The sequence below is a fragment of the Peromyscus leucopus genome, chromosome 3, assembly GCF_004664715.2.
Source record: "Peromyscus leucopus breed LL Stock chromosome 3, UCI_PerLeu_2.1, whole genome shotgun sequence".
In the NCBI taxonomy this organism is placed as follows: domain Eukaryota; kingdom Metazoa; phylum Chordata; class Mammalia; order Rodentia; family Cricetidae; genus Peromyscus; species Peromyscus leucopus.
The window spans coordinates 88,251,605-88,270,945 of record NC_051065.1 but is presented as its reverse complement, the minus strand read 5'-3'; the positions used below and the strand labels follow the sequence as shown (position 1 = coordinate 88,270,945).

At 41.2% G+C, this 19,341-nt stretch overlaps 1 protein-coding gene across 2 annotated transcripts in view; it reads left to right on the top strand.

The window, feature by feature from the left end:
• Ptcd3 (pentatricopeptide repeat domain 3) overlaps positions 1 to 19,341 on the top strand; it is a 32,491-nt gene that overhangs the window by 6,808 nt on the left and 6,342 nt on the right. For both annotated transcript variants that reach the window (XM_028860517.2, XM_028860518.2), the window contains 13 exons: positions 1,836 to 1,904; positions 2,552 to 2,656; positions 4,155 to 4,278; positions 6,636 to 6,751; positions 8,993 to 9,048; positions 10,447 to 10,534; positions 11,589 to 11,649; positions 12,064 to 12,149; positions 12,917 to 13,061; positions 13,940 to 13,990; positions 17,713 to 17,802; positions 18,024 to 18,052; positions 19,103 to 19,209. In XM_028860517.2, coding sequence (XP_028716350.1) covers positions 1,836 to 1,904; positions 2,552 to 2,656; positions 4,155 to 4,278; positions 6,636 to 6,751; positions 8,993 to 9,048; positions 10,447 to 10,534; positions 11,589 to 11,649; positions 12,064 to 12,149; positions 12,917 to 13,061; positions 13,940 to 13,990; positions 17,713 to 17,802; positions 18,024 to 18,052; positions 19,103 to 19,209 — 1,127 coding nt within the window. The remainder of the gene's footprint in view (positions 1 to 1,835; positions 1,905 to 2,551; positions 2,657 to 4,154; positions 4,279 to 6,635; positions 6,752 to 8,992; positions 9,049 to 10,446; positions 10,535 to 11,588; positions 11,650 to 12,063; positions 12,150 to 12,916; positions 13,062 to 13,939; positions 13,991 to 17,712; positions 17,803 to 18,023; positions 18,053 to 19,102; positions 19,210 to 19,341) is intronic.

The window sequence follows — 19,341 nt, the reverse complement described above, 5'->3', positions numbered from 1 at the left end:
TGTGTTGGTGTTTGCCTGCATATATGTCTGTGTGAGGGTGTCAGATCCTCTGGAACTGGACTTACAGACTTGTGAGCTGTCATGTGGGTGCTGGGGATTGAACCTGGGTTCTTTGGAAGATCGTCCAGTGCTCTTAACCACTGAGCCACCTCTGTAGCCCCCAAGTGTTAGGATTTTTAAAGGCATGTGCCTCCATGCCCAGCTCATATTAACAATTTCTTTTTTGTTTTCTTTTCTTTTCTTTTTTTTTTCTTTTTTTTTTTTTTTTTTGGTTTTTCAAGACAGGGTTTCTCTGTGTAGCTTTGCGCCTTTCCTGGAATTCACATTGTAGCCCAGGCTGGCCTTGAACTCAGAAATCCGCCTACCTTTGCCTCCCAAGTGCTGGGATTAAAGGCATGTGCCACCACCACCCACTAATCATTTTTTTTAATTACTGGAAAAAGCTATATGACTATATGACATGCTTAATTCTAAAAATGACATGAAATAAAAATTAATTAATTCAAAACAAAACAGGTGCTTGTTTCTGAGGGATTTGGTAACTAAGCAGAGGCATTGTCTTAGTTCTGACTCTGATGCATGGGTCTTTCCTGCTGGTGATAATATACTGGTCAAAATACAGATCTTATATCAGGTGTGGTGTACACACCTTTGATCCCAGCACTTAGGAGGCAGAGGCTGGGGTTTGGTATCTCCTTAGGTCTCCAAAAGGTGTACGCACAGTTCTGAATAGCATTTCAGATGCCTGTTTACAGACAAATGAACTGCTCAGTCACTGTCCACCTGAGTAGTTGGGGCAGAGTCTCAACCAAAAGCTTGCCTATAAAGGCTTGTTTAGCTAGCCAGTATTCTGGGAATCCCTTGTCTCTGCGTTCTGAGCACTAGAATTATAGGAGGGCTGGCATAGCTATCCAGTATTTACAAGCTCTGTGGCTCACACTTGCATAGTAAGTGCTGTACCTATTTGGCCATTCCCCAGCCGAAGGAACTCTCTCCTTTTGTTTTGGTTTGGTTTGTTTTTTTTCGAGACAGGGTTTTTTTGTAGCCTTGGCTATCCAAAAACTTGATCTGTAGACCAGGCTGGTCTCGAACTCAAAAGATCCACCTACCTCTGCCTCCTGAGTGCTGGGATTAAGGGTGTCTATCACTATGTAGTAAGAAGGAACTCTTTTTTTTTTTTTTTTTTTAACTTTTTAAAAAATATTTTATTTCATTTGCACTTGTGTAAAGGTGTCAGATCTCCTGGAACGGGAGTTACAGACAGTTGTGAGCTGTCATGTGGTGCTGGGAATTGAACCCGGGTCCTCTGGAAGAGCAGCCAGTGCTCCTAACCCCTGAGCCATCTATCTCTCTAGCCCAAGAAGGAACTCTTAAGTGAAGAGGCATATATGGATGCATAGTGACTGCTGTGAAGGAAATCTTATTCCTGGAAACTGTCAAGGGACTAGTTAATTCAGGGGTCTTTAACTAGAGTTTAAAACTCATAGTCCTAACTGACAACAGACCGAAATCCTAAGAAATAAGGCTGAGGAATTAGCACAGTGCTAAAATGCTAACTAATTCTGTAAAGCCCTGAGTTCAATCCTTATTACCAAGAGAAAAAACCTTGTAAGATGGAGCCATGGGGATTTGTACTTACTTGCTGTAAGTTGTGCATAATTTGGGGGAAGTCTTTTGACGTGTATTATTTCTTTTTATATATGCAGACATGTGACCATACATATTCCTATATGTGTGTTTCATGTGTAATTAAAGTTTCAGTTTATAGAATTTGTGATCATCACTAAAGCTTACAGAGTTTCAATGAAAATCTAAAAAGATATACCTTTCCACAGGACCCTACAGCTGTACCTTATGTATTTCAAGATGACCCTTACCTCATACCAACCACTACTATGGAGTCCGTGAGTGCTGTTATGTAACTTTTCAAGTAATTTTTAAGACCTTTACTGATTTGTGTAAGAATATATAAATAGTTGAATTATTAAAATACACCTTGAAAAGCTTAAATGCTGACATTTAATGGTAGGCTCTGAATCTCTTTTATCAAAAATTTAAGTATTGTCTCTGAAGAAAGTTTTGATTTTAATTTTTTAATTAAGGTCTTTTTTTTTTCCCCATGCCTTGGTGTTTTGCCATGGGTGTTGGGTCCCTTGAAACTGGAGTTACAGCAGCCCTGAGCTATGATGTGGGTGCTGGGATTTGAACCTGGGTCCTCTGGAAGAGCAATCAGTGCTCTTAACTGCTGAGCCATCTCTCCAGCCCTATTTTATTAAGGTCTTAAGCAAACCGTTTGTGTGTGTGTGTGTGTGTGTGTGTGTGTGTGTGTGTGTTGCACTGTATATAAAATGTGACCTGAAATTAATGTCGTACTCAGAATTGAGATATGTGAAGTACTGCAACTTGGTTTGTTATCAGGACTTCTAGTATTATTGCATTTTTTTTTCCCCTGGGGGGAAGGGAATAATTTTTGCTGAGGATGTAGCTTTGCTTAAGTTTAAATTATATGTAAATGCTAATTTGTATTTATTTCCCCCCCCCCCTTATATAGCGTTCATTTTTATTGGCAAAGAAGTCTGGGGAGAATGCAGCAAAGTTTATTATTAATTCATATCCCAAATATTTCCAAAAGGATGTAGCTGAGCCTCATATACCGGTAAGAAGAGGTGATTATGTCTTTTATATAATAATATGAATGCAGATTAAATCATTCGTCCATAACTGATTTAGCCATTTTAGTGCTGTGAATATTGGAGTGAGAACATTTACTGACCTTTTAAAATTCTTCTTGTGTGTGATTCCTAATGCTGCTCGAGTCTTCTCTGTGACTGTTCCTTTTTCGGGTCCTCTAGTAGCTTCCTACATTTCCTTATACATGTTGTCTTCATCAGTGTTTACAGTCTGCACTTGCTGGTCTGGTCGTCCCTGCACTCTGTTGTCTTTATCTTGACCAGATTCCTCCTCTTGGGACTTGGGGCTGTCCGTCTGACTCCCCTTGTTCTGTAGTTGGGCGGTGCTTGTAGAGTGTTCCAGCAGCCACAACAGTCCGTCCCTTCAGCACAGCAGTGAGCAAAATAGGTGCACCTCTCTCCTCCTGAGAATGTGTGGAAATTCCAGCCTCACAGCAGTTCATCTGCGTACCCAGACACTGCCATCCTCCCTCACACCGTAGCTTCTGGTGACTGGCCAGCAAACCGACATGGTTCTGGGGTGAAATACTAAAACCCTGAATCAGAACAGTGGCAGTTGTGGGGTGGTCATCTACTGGCCCAGCACTCTCCTTTAAGTTTTTGGCTGTCACTGCTCCTGTGCTTGGCTTTAGGGGTCATTGGTGCTGAAGCCTTGCAGGGGTCTCCTGTCTTGTAGATAGAGCGCTATATATCATATCCTTAGATGAGGAAATGCCTCTCTGAGATACAGCTGTAAGGCATTGAGCTGAATACTTTAGTGCTGGTAAAAAAACAAAAAAATCCTGCTTTCAAAATAAAAGAAACAAAAAACCAGGCACAGTGGAGCACATCTTTAATCCCAGCGTCCTTCAGGGAGAGGCAGGTGGGTTTCTTTGGAGTTCCAGGCCAGCCTGGGTACTTGGTGAGATCCTTTCTTAAAAATACAAAACAAGACAAAAACCAACTACAATACAATTCCCCCATCTTTGTTAGGGGTTCCATGGTTACATGCAACAGACACTACGACATAAGGCTGGGGAGGAAAGGGTTCAGCTCAACCTCAGGTTGTAACCCTTGGTTGAAAATGGGGTCTTCAAAGTATGGATTGAGTATTTATGATAGAATGTTTTTAAATTTTCATCAAGTCAGGAGATGGCTAAGCAGTCTTCTCTGCTCAAGTTGAAGTTTATTGGCCTTTCTTGTGTGTTTTGATTTTGCTTTTTCAAGACAGGATTTCTCTGTGTGGCCTTGGCTGTCCTGGAACTTGTTCTACAGAGATCTGCCTACCTCTACCTGCCCCTCCACCCCCATCTGGAGTTAAAGGCATGCGCCACCACCTGCCCAGCTTTGTGTTCTTACCTGTATATTTTGTTTTTATGTTCAGAGCAGTGAATTAATTTTGCTTTGTTGGTGCTAATAGCTTCCTCCTGCTGTTATGCTATTTCCTTGGCCTGCTTGTTGTCATTTATTCCTCTTCTTTCCTAGTGTCTAATGCCTGAGTGCTTTGAACCTCAGATTGAAGATGTTAGCGAAGCTGCCCTGAAGGAACGAATCAGACTCAGGAAAGTCAAGGCTTCTGTGGACCTCTTTGATCAGCTTTTACAAGCAGGTGATTCACCTCAGCCCAAGCCCCTCTTGAAACTTGGGACCATTTGATATGATCCAAGTAGGTTTTTGATTTTTCGAGACAGGGTTTCTCTGTGTAGCTTTGTGCCTTTCCTGGAACTCGCTCTGTAGATCAGGCTGGCCTCAAACTCACAGAGATCTGCCTGCCGCTGCCTCCTGAGTACTGACAACCCAACTAGTTTTGAGTAAAAATGACCAATAGTGTTTACTTCTGTTTGAAGTGATGTAGTATATGTAATTCATCTTCTGCTGCTTCAGACTGAAACTAAGTGAAGTAGAACTGCAGCTTCATTTGTTTGTTTTTGTCTTGTGCACTGGTAAAGAAAGCACATGCTGATTATTCCTTGGCCTCCTTTTTTAACATTAGGTGTGAGAAGGTTGGGCCAAATAAACCTGAGAAATATGCCGTATGGTGGTGGCACACGCCTTTAGTCCTAGCACTTAGGAGGCAAAGGCAGGCAGATCTCTGAGTTCAAGGCCAACCAGGCCTACAAAGAGAGACCCTGTCTTGAAAAAAGAAAACAAAAACCAGAAATGCTTTATTTTTATTTTGTGTGTGTGTGTGTGTGTGTGTGTTTTGATTGCTTGTATATCTGTGCATCATATGTCGGCCTGGTGCTTAGGAGGCCAGAAGAGAGCATCAGATCCTTGCTAACTGGAATTACCAATGGTTATTTTACCACCATTTTGGGTGCTGAGAGTCAAACCCAAGTCCTAAGGAAGAGCAGCCAGTGCTTTTAATTGCTGAGCCATCTCGTTAGCCCTGAGAAATGCTTTAAAAGAAAGACTGTTGGACTGGAATCAGGGACTCGGACCGTGATGTGGTCCTACGTCACTTAGTAACCTAGACAGAGGCCACAGAACGTTCCAAGAGGCGAGCTAACATCCTGTTGTACTTTGAATTAGATCTGGAGATCTTTTTAGGAAATACAGTTCTAGATAATGTGGGTGGTAAGCTACAGTGAATATACATGTGGTCATTTCAAAGTCAACCATTGTTATTAAATATTAGAAGTCTAGACTGCTGTTTAGTGAATTAGAATTAAAAAATACAGTAAAAATAGAAGAAATGGCAACTGGAAAAAAATCTTGAAAATACAATTTGAACCCAAAACATTTTCTTACACTCTTTAAGAATTTAGGTAGCTTTCTGTAGCATCAGACACACAACTGAAGGGGGACAACAGGTAGTATGTTGGTGAGGTTCTTCTGCTTCCTGAATGTGAGCAATACTTGGTGTGAATCTGCATTGCACTCCTCGATGCTGAGGGTTCTGCTTTTGCCCACAGGGGTACAGGTGTGTGCAGCCACTCAGTAAATGCTTCTAGTTTTTTTGAGGCAGGATGTCATGTTGCTTAAACTGGTCTTAAATACTTTGTAGTCAAGGATGACCTTGAACTCCTGCCTCAGTGTCTTGAATGCTTAGGTTACAGGCATGGGCAGTTGTGCCAAGCTTAATAAATTGGGTCTTTTTTAAATACTTCCTTTTGAAAAAAAATTCTAGATTTTTATTTATTTATTTATTTTTTTATGTGTATAAGTATGCCACATGCATGCCTGATACTTCTGGAGGTCAGAAAAGCATGTTGGATCCCCTGGAACTGAAGTCATGGATGGTTGTGATTCATCATGTAGGTGTCAAAAGTTCAGGTCCTCTGCAAGAGCAAAAGTGCTCCTAGCCATTGAGCCGTCTCTCCAGAACCCTCTGCTTTTCTTTCCTTTTCGCTTTCTCTGTAAAGTGAGTGCTAACGTGGGAGTATCATATTTTGAGCAATAGGGTTTTTTGGTGGATTTTGTTATTTTTGAGGTGCCGGGAGTCAAATAGTTGTTTGTTTTTATAATTATGCAGTTGTGCTAGTAGTTCTTAGTACATTTTTAATGAGGGCTTGAATCCAGTTGGGATAATTGTTTGTATTTATTTATTCAGTGGATCTGATCTTAAAGGAATTAAGTGGAACTTGACCTGGACCAGCAGGTAGTTCTTCAGGGACAGGTCCCAGAGAGGAAGAGCCAAGGGATCAGAAAACGAAGAAGATAGGAAAGCTGGGGTCCAAAGGTCTCACACATGCTGAGTCTTATGCCAAGCAAGTATAGTAAGAAATACAGACAGCACCTTATACAGTTTGCATGGGGAAAATGGGACAGAATTCCCAGAAATGGATTATATATCATGGATATGTAATCATGAATTATATGTTAATTGGTAACATGGTAGTAGGGATTAAGTGTATAGCCAAATAAGCCACCATTAATAGAAAAAGTGAAGAGTTTCATCTAACAAGCTTTGGCTTGGGGATGTTTGAAGCTTTCTTTCTTTTTTTTTTCTCCTCCTAACCACAGGAACCACAGTCTCTCTTGAAACAACTAATAGTCTTTTGGATTTATTGTGTTACTATGGTGACCAAGAGCCCCCAGCTGACTGTCCTTTTCAACAACCTGAACGTGCAGAAAACTTGGTAAAAAAAAAAAAGGAAAAAAAGAAAGAAAAGAAAAGAAAAAAAAAGCTTGGCTTTTTGTTGGTTTCTGAAATAATCCTTTCTCAATGTGGGCAGGGTCTTTGTGTGCCAGGTGTCATGGTAGTATGGGGTCTGCTGAGGTGGCCAGACAGCCTCCAGTAAGCAGTGATGAAGGAAGACACGTGGGAACATTGTGTTCTGTTCATTTTTAGTCTGTGTGTTAGTTACACAAAATGATGTCTTTCGTTATGACGTTTTCATACATGTATATCATATTTTAATAATCCTCCCTCCCATTTACCCTCCCCTTCCACTTTGTTCATAGGAGAAAAGACAAGCAACATCTGTTTTTCTGGATCTCTGTATGATCTCTAATTCCATCCATTTTCCTACAAATGGCCTTTTGATCTTTATGGCTGAATAAAACTTCAATATGTTTACGTGCCACACATTTTTTGGTGAGGTGAACATGCTAGATGAGTACTGAATCATATAACCATATCTCCAGAGTCTCCCCCTCTTTCCGTTGTTTGTTTTTTGAGATAAGAATCTTGCTAAATTGCTTGGACTGACCTTAAATTCATTTTCTGCCTGCCTCTGCCTCCTAAATAGCCGAGTTGTAGGCTTCTACCACTAGGCCTAGCTACACATAGCTGGGTGTGGTGGCACCCACCTTTAATCCCAGCAGAGAGACAGAGGCAGACGGATCTCTTGAGTTCGAATGCTAGCCTGGTCTACATGGTTAGTGAGGATAGCCAGAGCTACATAGTGAAACCCTGTCTCAAAAAAACGAAAACAAAACAAATCTATTGGGCATATAGGCTGATGTTGTTTCAGCTATTGTAAATGGGGCAATAATAAATGTAAGTGTGCAGCTATCTGTACAATGTATACATGTGCCATGGAGTAGCACAGCTGGATTGGATGCTGATTGAGGAACCTTCATGCAGATTCCCATAGCAGATCCACTAGTTTATTTTCTACTGGCAGTGAGTGTTTAAGGATTCTTTTTATCCTACATCCTCACCAACATTTGTTTGTGACTGGGGTCGGGTAGAATCTCAGTATAGTTTTGATTTGTGTTTTCTTAATGGAACTTTAACTTTATTCTACTTAGTAATATTTTGTCTTCATGTACTACATACTCAGGCAAAGTGTTGGCCAGAAATGTTTGAGCCAGCCCTCTGTCCCTGTGGTGACAGCTTGTTGTATAATGATCAAGGATCATTGATCAATGGATACCCATTGCTCAAAAGTTGTAGATATAAGGCTAGTGAGATAGTTCAGCAGGTAAAGGCGCTTAATATGCAGGCCTAGTTTGATACCTGGAACCCGTGTAAAAGTGGACAAGTGAACCAACTCCTCAGAGTTGTCCTGTGATCTCCATATGTGTGCTGTAGCATGTGCAGGTCCATACAAACCCACAGTGAATTTTTAAGATTTACCTAGTTGTTATATGTATTTGGAGAATGAATTTCATGTTTAGACCATATGCCCTTTTGGATAAGGAGTTCAGTCTTTTTTTTATAAAAACATTTTTTTTCACTTGCAGATGATAAAAATATTTTAAGAGTAATGGCATTAAGGTCTGTTTCTGTTCTTTCCCCGCTAATTGTGGGTTATTTCCCTACATAGTAACTAGTGTTGTAAAATGCTCAGGCAGTGAATAAGTCATACCTGTGGCCTTGCAGAGCATCTTCTGATCCCTGACACACTGGCCCCCTGTTCCCAGCCTTGCTCCTGAAATAGCTGGCTGCCTACAGAGCTAACCCTTGCTTCTGCAAATGCCTACCAGCCCTTTATGTCTGCCTCCTCCCAGACACTTGGTTTATAAGTAAGGACAGGAGTTAGTATCTTAAAGGTCCTTTAGCTTGTATGGGTCATTAATGTCAGTTTGTCTTGCTATCACCTCATTTGTGCAGTGTTTTTCTGAGTCAAACCAGTTGTGGCTTCTGTAGAAGCCACTTTTGTTTTCCACTTTTTAACCCTAGGCAGACCACTTAGGGCATCGCTTTTGTCCTATCTCCAGTGATCTCTTGTTTAAGAACTGACTGCTTTCCTTGGGGTTTGCTCATTTTCACACTGAAGGAATTCACTGTGGGTATGAACATTTTTTTGGGTTTTTCTTTGCCTTTTGCTGATATGTTATTTCCTTTAGTTTTCTGAATTTCCTTGGCTTTTCTGATTTTGTAAGTAGTCTGCTACCAAATATTGTCTTATCTTTTATTTCATCCATTCTAGGAAGAGGACACAGAGGAAAATAATCAAACCTTCAAGATGAAGACTGTTTCCTGGAAGTATGTTACCCATGAGAACCTTGTATAATGGGGATTTTACAGCACATGAAAAATACTTGACATTGTCCTCTGGAGTTGCAGTTCTGTACTGTCCTAAAACAAAAATTCTTCCCCTTCATATATTCTATAATCTGTCTTTATATTTTAGACCTTTTATGTGTGGGACAGGGACAGGGTCAGGGTTTCTCTAGTTTTTGGCTGTCCTGGAGCTCACTGTGTAGAACACGCTAGCCTTAAACTCTCAGAGATCCTTATGCCTCCTGAGTCCTAGGATTAAAAGTGTGTGCCATTACACCTGGCTTCTTAATTATTGTTGTATTCAAGGTTCCACCTGTGTAGCCCAGGCTAGCCTCAAACACAGACCATTTCTACCTCTACTCCTAGGGCCTAGTATAATAAGTGTGCAACATCACTTCTAGCTTAGACTATTTTTTATAAGAATCTCCACTCCTGTCATACAAAAGTCCATTTAGGTTTTGACCTGCTTGTCCTTTTTGTGGTTTTTCCTCTATTTTAGTTCACCAGTGCGACCTTGAGATGTAGGTCCCTAATTCTGAAAGAGTTCATGTGTTTTTGTTTGCTGAAAATAGTTTGAAAAAAGTGAATAACGTTTATGGTTGAACGTTTAATTGAGGAGTTCATAAAATAAAAATAAGTATTCTCGGGCGGTGGTGGCGCACGCCTTTAATCCCAGCACTCGGGAGGCAGAGCCAGGTGGATCTCTGTGAGTTCGAGGCCATCCTGGGATACCAAGTGAGTCCCAGGAAAGGCGCAAAGCTACACAGAGAAACCCTGTCTCGAAAAACCAAAAAAAAAAAAAGTGTTCTCTGTAGATGTAGAGAAGAAAGGTTACCATTAATACCAGAAATTGAGATCTAGAGAGATGGCTGAGTAGCTAAGAGCATCTCCTGTCTAAGACAGCTGGATTTTTGTTCCCAAACCCTGTAGTTCCAGCTCTGGGAGGTCTGGTCTTCATGGGCACCGACACACGTGACACACTGAAACATGGCACGTGCTCTTATCCTAGTTCTCTTTGGTTCTTTAGTATTCGGGTATTCAGTATACAGGAAAATGTATCATTTTCTTTCCCTCTAGTAAAGGCGCAAAATTGTTCATGCTAGAGTCATGGTTTCCTTGGTGAATTCTATATCAGGAGTTAAGAAGCAGGGTAGGAACAGAGGAAAGCCTCCACTGTGTGTCTTGTATGCAAAGTGTTTTGTTTTTACCCGGGGGTCCCTGAGCTATGAATGTCCAGACAACTTCAGATCTTTGACCCTCCATTTTTGGGATGATAACCCTGTCACATTCTCCGGGTTGTATAATGGTTATGCAGAAAATGGTGGCAGTTGCTACTCGTTTTCCCAATGCCTCGGGTTCATGTTTATCTCTTGTTTCTAGAGCACAAAACAATGCTGAGAGAGTCTTTGCTCTAATGCCAGAGAAGAATGCACACTCCTACTGCACAATGATCCAAGGGATGGTGAAGGTACCGTCTTTTGTTTATTTGTATCTTGAAGAGCCATTGGGCTGTTCTTTTCCACCCACATACTAACATGGTGTGAAATGCCTGGGCTCAGGATTGTATGCATAATGTGAAGTTTGGTGGGTGGGTTCGATCCTAAGCAGGATGTCTGTTTGCTTCATACACGTCTATACACAACATAAAACAGGTCTGCATAGACAGGGTCTCAGTGTGACCCTGACTGGCTGGGTTCTTCTGCAGACAAGGCTTATATACACAGCAGTTTGTGTGCCTCTACCTAGTATTAAAGGCACTCTAATACTTAGCAAAAACTATTATTATTAATATTTGTCTTTTGTAGACAGGCTCTCTGAAATTGCCCAGTCTGGCCTCAAACTCAACAATTCTTCCCACCCTAGTCTTCAGAGTAATTGGGATCATGGGCATATTCTACAGCACTTAACATGATCATTTTATGTAGTCTCTTTGTGAGCCTGTGCTCTGTAACCTGTTAAATGAGGTCCTATTTACGACTTTGTATGAGCCCTCCAAAATTTTTGAGCTTTGCAGCATTTCAGATTTTGGATTAGGGATGAACAACCTTTATTAAGGTTTTGTGAGATTTGTTTTCCTTTATTCATGCATCTTTCTGACTCCAAGTGTATAGGAGTGTTTGTGTGCACACATACAAGCTCTCATTGTAATGGGTAGTGGAGGGTGTTGGATGCCTTGGACCAGTTAGTACAGGCATTTGAGCCCCCTCACATGGGTGGGATTGAGAACTCCAGTCCCTCAGGCAGAGTCACTTCCCACTTGAAGGTCGGAGGCTTGGAAGCTTTCCCGTGTGTTGTAGAGTGTCTCAGAGTTGTGTCCTGAGTTGTCTCCCCTCGCCATCCTGTTTCTACCTGTTAGATGTGACGTGCTCTTGCCTCATCCTCAGTTGTGCCAACTGGAAATGTCTCTAAGCATTGACAGTGCCCCCTGGCAGAAACGAGCTTCCTGGGAGTTGGAGCCCCTGTTTTATATGTTCACCTTCCTCTTTGTGAAGATGTTGATGGTGTTGCTTTTTCCTCTCCAGCACCGAGCTCATGCACAGGCATTGAACTTGTACACCGAGTTATTGAATAACAGACTTCGTGGTGAGTTGGAGCACCCCTTCTACCTGTGTCTCCCTCTAAGCTACCTAATGTTGTGACCCTCTAATACAGTTCCTCGTGGTGTGGTGACCCCCCAGCCATAAAACGACTTTGTTGCCACTTCATAACTAATTTTGCTACTGTTATGAATCATAATGTAAACATTTGATATGTGGGATGTCTGCTATGCCACCCCCAAAGGAGTCAGTGCCTGCAGATTGAGAACCACTGCTTTAACAAGAGTCAGGGAGATCTTTGGGTTGTCTCAGGCATTTGCCCACAGTTGTTGTTGGGAGGAGCTGTTTAGGTTTTTGACTTTTGTTGCCACACTCGTGATTTAAATGGGACTAGAGATCTAGTTCTATGACCATTTTCTCTCCACCTCAGCTGTTTTGTTAAGGTCCTTTTCTTTTACAGCTGATGTATATACCTTCAATGCACTGATTGAAGCTAAAGTGTTCACACCCAATGAGAAATTTGAGGAAAAATGGAATAATATACTGGTAAGGAAACCCCTTCCTTGTCTTCTAGCCACCTTTGACTAAGAAACACTAATGCAGCATTTCAGTGGTGGTCCCTGCTCTCAGCGAACAACTGCTCAGTGTCTTGCCCTTGCTTAAGAAGCCTCTCTAACTTGGGTAGGGACACTGATTCATAGCTAGATTCAGGAAGAGTTGGGGCACATTATGTGTAATTGGTCTTGTTCCTTAGGAAAGTAACATACCTATTATAGAGTTCTAGCCAGGGAACTGGAATTGAAATCACTGGGGAGATTTGTCAAAACTTAGAAATAGAATGTGGTTTTATATACCATAGGCGCCTTCTTTTTCTTGTTTTAGAAAACTGCAGATAGATAAATAACCTTGATCCATGTGGTGCATGATAGGCTTTGGAGAGACAGAGACACCTTGACCCGTGACAGTGTTAGGAAGCTTTCTAGAAGATGGGATCACTGCCAGGCGGTTCTTTGTCAGTGTTTGGTTTTGTTGGGTTGCTTTCAGAAAGTTTCACTAGCCTGGAGCTTTGATATGTTAGCCAGGCAGGCTTTGAACTCACAGAGATCCCTTGCTTCTGAACCTCAAGTGCTGGTATTAAAGATGGGGTCTACCAAACCAGGCTGTTTTTTTTTTTTTTTTTAAAGCAGATAGTTATTAAATTAGGGGTATAGGTACTAATTTGTTTCATATGTAGCCACAGAATTAAATTCTCTTAGCGGTTTTGGCAAATGACCTTGGAGTAAAAAAAATGTTCCTGTTTTGGATTCATCCAGGATCTGCTGAAACATATGCTTGCACAGAAGGTGAAACCAAACCTGCAGACTTTCCATGCTGTGCTAAAGTATCTCCGGAAGTTTTATGCGCTTGGAAGGTTGCCAGCCTTACAGACCTTACGTGAAATGAAACACCTTGGAATAGGTAAGGGTGCATCCTGGGTCCTCACTGAAGCAGAAGCGAGCTGGCCACTGGGCTCAGCCACAAAAGCAGAGAGTGTCCTTATCTTTACTCTTACTTACTGTAGGGGTTTCCTGGGGGCTTTTGTGATTTCATGTGCAGTTGGTCCTTTGTATCTGTCTTGCCATTGAACCCCAGATAAAAATGTCAGGTAAAAGTAATTGTAATATGTATATACTTGTTTTTTGGTCATCCCTAAATAATACAAGAAAAGAAGTGTTTGCATAGCGTTTATGGCATATTAGATGTTCCCGGCGATCTAGAAATGCTTTGAAGTATACATTAGGATGTGTGTGGGCTCTCCGCAGATACTTCACCATTTTATATGAGCATCTGAAAAGCTGGGCATCGGGGTTCTGGATTCATGCCGCATGGATACCAAGTGATAACTGTCTGCTTTGATAGGAGTGCTTGATCACTTCATGTTCTTTACAGTAAATACATTTGAAAGACTTTTTCTGTAGCTCTCTTGATTTTAAAGGGAATTAATTGCTTTGTTAGCCAGTTTTAAATTCCAGAACATTTTTCTAGCAAAATTGGGTATTCTGACCCAAATTATGTGCTACTGTATTGTGGATACTTCAGTAATTGCTTAAGATTAGTTGGGCATTGATTGACTTCGTAATGCTTTGCTGTTCTCAGTAATGAATCTCGCTTGTATGGATATTATTAACAAAGTGATGTAGTCTTTAGGGTAACATCACCTTTTCATGAGATGAGCTAAAAATGTCTTCAAAGGACTAGAAATGTCTTTTGCTTAAATGTTAACATTGTACTTCAGCTTTATTTTAGATAACTTATTTATTTCTTTTTTTTCTCCTCTGTCTACCTTGTGATTTGAGAACCCTCACTTGCAACGTACCATCATATTATTAATCTTTTTTATCAGCGAGGTATGTATAACCTTACATTATTTTGATATGTGTGAAAATTGACCATCTCTTGGTTATGTAATTGTTGCAGTACTTGCTCCTCATATGGATTAAGAATAGAGGCTGTCCAGGCAGTGATGGCACTCCAGAGGCAGAGGCAGGCAGATCTCTTGAGTTTGAGGTCAGCCTGGTCTATGGAGCAAGTTCCAAGATAGCCAGGGTTACACAGAGAAACCTTGTCTTGAAACACAAACAGAAACAAAAATACACATAAAAATAAAACAATTTAAAAATATAGAATTCAGCCCTGCGTGGTAGTAGATGCCTGTAATCCTAGTACCAGCATTTAGGAGGCAGAAGCAGAAGAATCAAAGTTGGAGGCCTGCAAGACAGTTACTTCCTAAACAGAGAAAGAGAGAGAGAGAGAATTTACAAATTAGCATTTGCAGTTTGAGCAAAAAGGTTAATATTGAGAGTAGTATCCTTGATTGTGATATAAAATACAAACTGGAGGGGGTTATAAAGAGTACTAACATTTAGACTATAACAAAGAATTGGCAAGGTGAGTAGTTAGGGGTTCCTTTTGGTCTTTAGAACTGTACTGCTAAGTATAGTAGCTTAGTAGTCACATATAGGTAGTTTGAGTATTTTTTAAAAAAATGTGGTATTAGGGCTCAGCAACCACCTTCTTTTCCTTTGTGGGTTCCAGGAATCAAACTCGGCCATCAGGCTTGGCAGCAGTTGACCTAATGTAACACCAAGCCCTCTCCCCGTCCCCGAGTTACTCATCCTTCTCCCCTCTACAGTCCTGTCAGTTGTCCTCACAGGGGTCCCTTCTACTTTCCTATGTCACATACAAACATGCGCATCTGCGTAATCTAGACTTCATGTGAACGAGGCATGTAATAGTTGTCTGAGTATGAGTTATTTTGCGTAATATGATGACCTCTAATTCTATTTTATCTGCACGTGAGACAAATAGAACTCCATCATGTATTCCAGACCTGGTGGCATTTGTTTATAATCTCAGAACTTGAGAAGTCACAGAAGGCAGATCAGTTGTTGAAGGTCATCTCTGAGCCAGCAAGCCAGCACATGCTGAGTCTCAGATAAAGGGAGAGAGGGGACCTAGGAAGATAGATCAGTTACACAATCTAAAAACAATAGCGTTTTATCCCAGAACACAAGTGTGGTAACGCATACTTGTAGTCCTAGCTGAAATGGGTAGATCCTTTTCCTTAGGGCTATCCAACCTAGCCATTTTCCCCTTAAGTTGCTCTTGACACTGGATGTTATCATAGCACCAAGACAGACCCTGTTACAAAAAGGGAGATGATTCAGTGGGTTATGTATTGCAAGCCTTGGGAGCTTAAATTGGATTCCTGAACCATTGTGAAGCCCAACTAGGTAGTGGATGTCTAATCCCAATGTCCATGGTGAGATGGGAGGAAGAGACCATAGAACTCCCCAGAAGTAGCTCACAGGTGAACACCCAATTCCTGATCTCCGTACCTTAGTGTTGGGATTAATAAACATATACCACATATACTAGGCTACCAATGCCTTTTCAGAAAGTCTGCCTATGCCATGGTTTTAAAGTGATGTCCCTGTGGATTTTCTCTACCAGTTTCAGAGTGTTAGGTCTTACATTAGTCTTTGGCACATTTTTAATGATTTTTGTACACAGTGAGATGATTTTTTTTATACATATAGAAATAGAATTTTGAGGGCCACAGAGATGGCTTAAGTTGGTGGTTCTCAACCTTCCTAATGCTGTGACCCTTTAAAACAGTCCCTAATGTGATCCCCAACCATAAAATTATTCTCATGGCTACTTTGTAACTGTAGTTTTGCTACTGTTGTGAATCATAATGCAAATATCTGATATGCAGGATCATATGTGACCCCTGTGAAAGGGTCAGTTGACAACCCACAGGTTGAGAACCACTGGCTTACGTGGTTAAGAGAACTTTTGATCTTCCAGAGGCACAAGCCCAGCACCACCTCTAAGTCCAGCTTCTGGGGATCTTGCATTTTCTTCTGGAATCCCAGAATACCTGTACACATATGGCTCACATTCACATACAGCAGTGGTTCTCCAACCTGTGGGTTGCAATCCCTTCGGGGGGGGGGGGTCTCATATCAGATATCCTGCAAATCAGATATTTACAGTGTAATTTACAACAGTAGCAAAATTATAGTTACGAAGAAGCAACTAAAATGATTTTATGGTTGTGGGGGTCACCACAACATATGGGAAGGCTGAGAAACACTGACACACAGGAGTAAAATATAATTTTAGAAAGAAAGCAATGAGTATATTCCTTCTGTTTAAAAGGCTGTTTCTACAGTATGTGCATTGCTGAGCCCTCTCTTCAGTTCTCTGGCTATGTGTGCGTTTTTGTGGTGGTGTAGTGTAGGAGGATGTAGTGCTTAGTGCTCACAGATGAGCACAGGGAAAACTAGGAATATTAAACACACCAGATGGTCTCTTCAAATGGAGAGATGGATAACCTCTTTTCCTCCCAAAAGGCGGGGAACAGATGTGGATAATAGCCTCATGACCTGCACTACCTGTATGGTCGGGCTGTACTGGCTCCTCCAGACCTCATCATGTGTTTTTTTTACCTTGAGCTTGCTTTCTTGGTTAATCTGTAGGACCTATCACTATGAAAGACTAAGACTCACAGTATCACTTGTACTTTACAGTCATTTTGATGTAGTCACATCTTAAGCTTTACTGTACACATGGAGTTGAGTTACTTATCACCAGGAAACTTCTCCTCATTGTGCTCTGCTTAAATATGCCTAAAATAAACTACCTGGTGTCAGGCTTTAAGAGTTTGAGCTAGCACCAACTATTGAGTTAAGTTGAACTGGCCTTTTTGCCTTTGTGGATCGCTGTTCTGCTGGCCGTGGGGTTTGCAAATACCCCCCAACCTTACCCCACCCCCAGTGTAGTTTTTGCCCTGTCAGTGCTCAGGTGCCTTTTTCAAAACCCAGTTATTTTGCTGTGTAGCATAGATGTCTTGAACTTGCTGTGTAGCTCAGGTGAACCTGATTGATGGTCTTCAGTGTTGGGATTAATAAGCGTGTATGTCTATGGCTGGCTCATGTGACTTCCAAGAACTGCCCCGTCCACTAATCCATTCTGCAGTGGGTTTGCTTTCTTGGCTTCCTTAAATCGGATTTTACTTTCAAAAACACAAGTACTACCAAATAGTTTGGCTAAGTGTGTTGGTTTGGGATGGGGGCCGTTGGTATTTGTCCCACTCAAAAGAACTTTGAGGTTTTTAGGAAGGCGGGGATAAAGGTGAAGTCTACCTGGAACAGAAGGGCAGAGACAATGACTATTACACGTTTTACAAAGACTTGGGCCATGGGCTATAGTGGGTTCTTTAGCAAGTTTTTGTTCCTGCACAGCTATGCCAGGCCTTAGGCTAAAGATGGAGGCAGCAGATAGGAGGACTTTATATAAGGGGGGGGCTGTGAAGTTGTTTCTACTTATGGAAGTATACTCCTGATTAAAACCCATCTGCCTTGGGGCTGGAGAGATAGACGGCTTAGAGGTTAGAGCACCGACTGCTCTTCCAGAGGTCCTGAGTTCAATGCCCAGCAACCACATGGTGGCTCACAACCATCTGTACTGAGATTTGGCACCCTCTTCTATATATGTAATAAATAAATAAATAAATCTTTAAAACAAACAAACAAAAAAACCCATTTGCCTTACTTTTCTGCAGGTAACACTATAAAAGTACCATCCCTCATCATCTATGATATCATGAATGAATTAGAGGGAAAGAAGTTCTCTCCACAGGACCTGGATGATGGTATGTACAGAAACTACTTAGGTTATTCCTCTAGCTAATGACAGGTGCTTTGCCTGACTGCCGTTAGAGGCCTTGTGTTGAGGGCAATGTTTACTTAGCTAAGTAACAATATTTGCATTGAATATTCTGAGAAAGCCAAGATGTCTGTGGCATATTAATGTAATTGATATGAAAATAATGTTACATCCAAAGCAACCAAACTTGTGAACTTTGGTTTTCAGATAAATTTTTTTCATCAGCCATGAATGTGGTAAGTGCCATTTTCCTGATTATCCTTGCTCTAACGGTTCTTGTCTACCTCCTCATTTTCCTCTAACTGGATGCTTCTGCGTGTCCTTTCACTTTGAACTCTTCTGTTCATGTCTTTGCTCCTGCTGTCCTTCTTTTTATACAATCTATACTTTTAAAATCATACCCTAGCTCTATTCTTTCCTGTGTTGTTCTTTTTCATGCCTGTTTTGATAAGTTTTCATTTCAGAATATTTTTGGCCCATTAACTTTGTAAAGTGATGGAAATCGATTATTATGTTGCTTTTCTTTTTGTTTTTCGAGACAGGGTTTCTCTGTGTAGCTTTGGAGCCTGTCCTGGAACTCACTTGGTAGTCCAGGCTGGCCTCGAACTCACAGAGATCCGCCTGCCTCTGCCTCCAGAGTGCTGGGATTAAAGGTGTGCGCCACCACCGCCTGGCTATTATGTTGCTTTTCATTTTATCATCATCATAGGAGAAATTTCATATTTTCAGGATGAGTAGAGAACATCCTTTTTGCCAAGGATAATTAATTGTGTGCTAGCTTAGTGTCTGTCTTGTGGAGTTTTCCTCTGAGAGCTCATGGTTACTCCAGTGTAGCCCTGTGGTAGTGTATGTCACAGGAGGGGAGGATGTCAAGGCTCGATCTTGAAGCTATTTCGTGTTGATTTTGATGGCACTGGAATTTCTAACTCAAAATAATTTTGTTTTAAATTTCATAAACCTCGGGTTTATTTTTTCCCCGAGTTTCTTGTTACTTTTTTGCTGTCAATAAATTAAATCTATATTGTTAGTTAAATATTTACGCATAGAAATATATACCTTTTTTTAGATGATGTTTCTCTATGTAACAGCCCTGGCTGTTCTGGAACTTACTTTGTAGACCAGGCTGGCCTCAAACTCACAGAGATTTGCCTGCCTCTGCCTCTTGAGTGCTGGAATTAAAGGCCTGCACCACCACCGTCTAGCCTAGAAACATACTTTTTCACTATGTGTTGAGTCTCTGTTTATCTTACAAGAATGTCTGGGTAATACTAGTTGCAAATTTTCAGTGTTCATCTCTCAGAGATTTAGAGCTTGCTTACCGAGTACATCGTCTTTTAAACACGGGGGAGAACCGGAAATTGATCGGGGGTGATTTTCAACGTAATTACTATTAGTAAGTATGTTACTTTATGTTTTTAAAGACTGTGTGTGTGCTTGTCTGTGAGTGTATGCACACACCTGTGAGTGCATGGGAAAGCCAGAGGAGGGTACCAGGGGTCCTCTCTCATTCTCTGCCTGGTCCTCT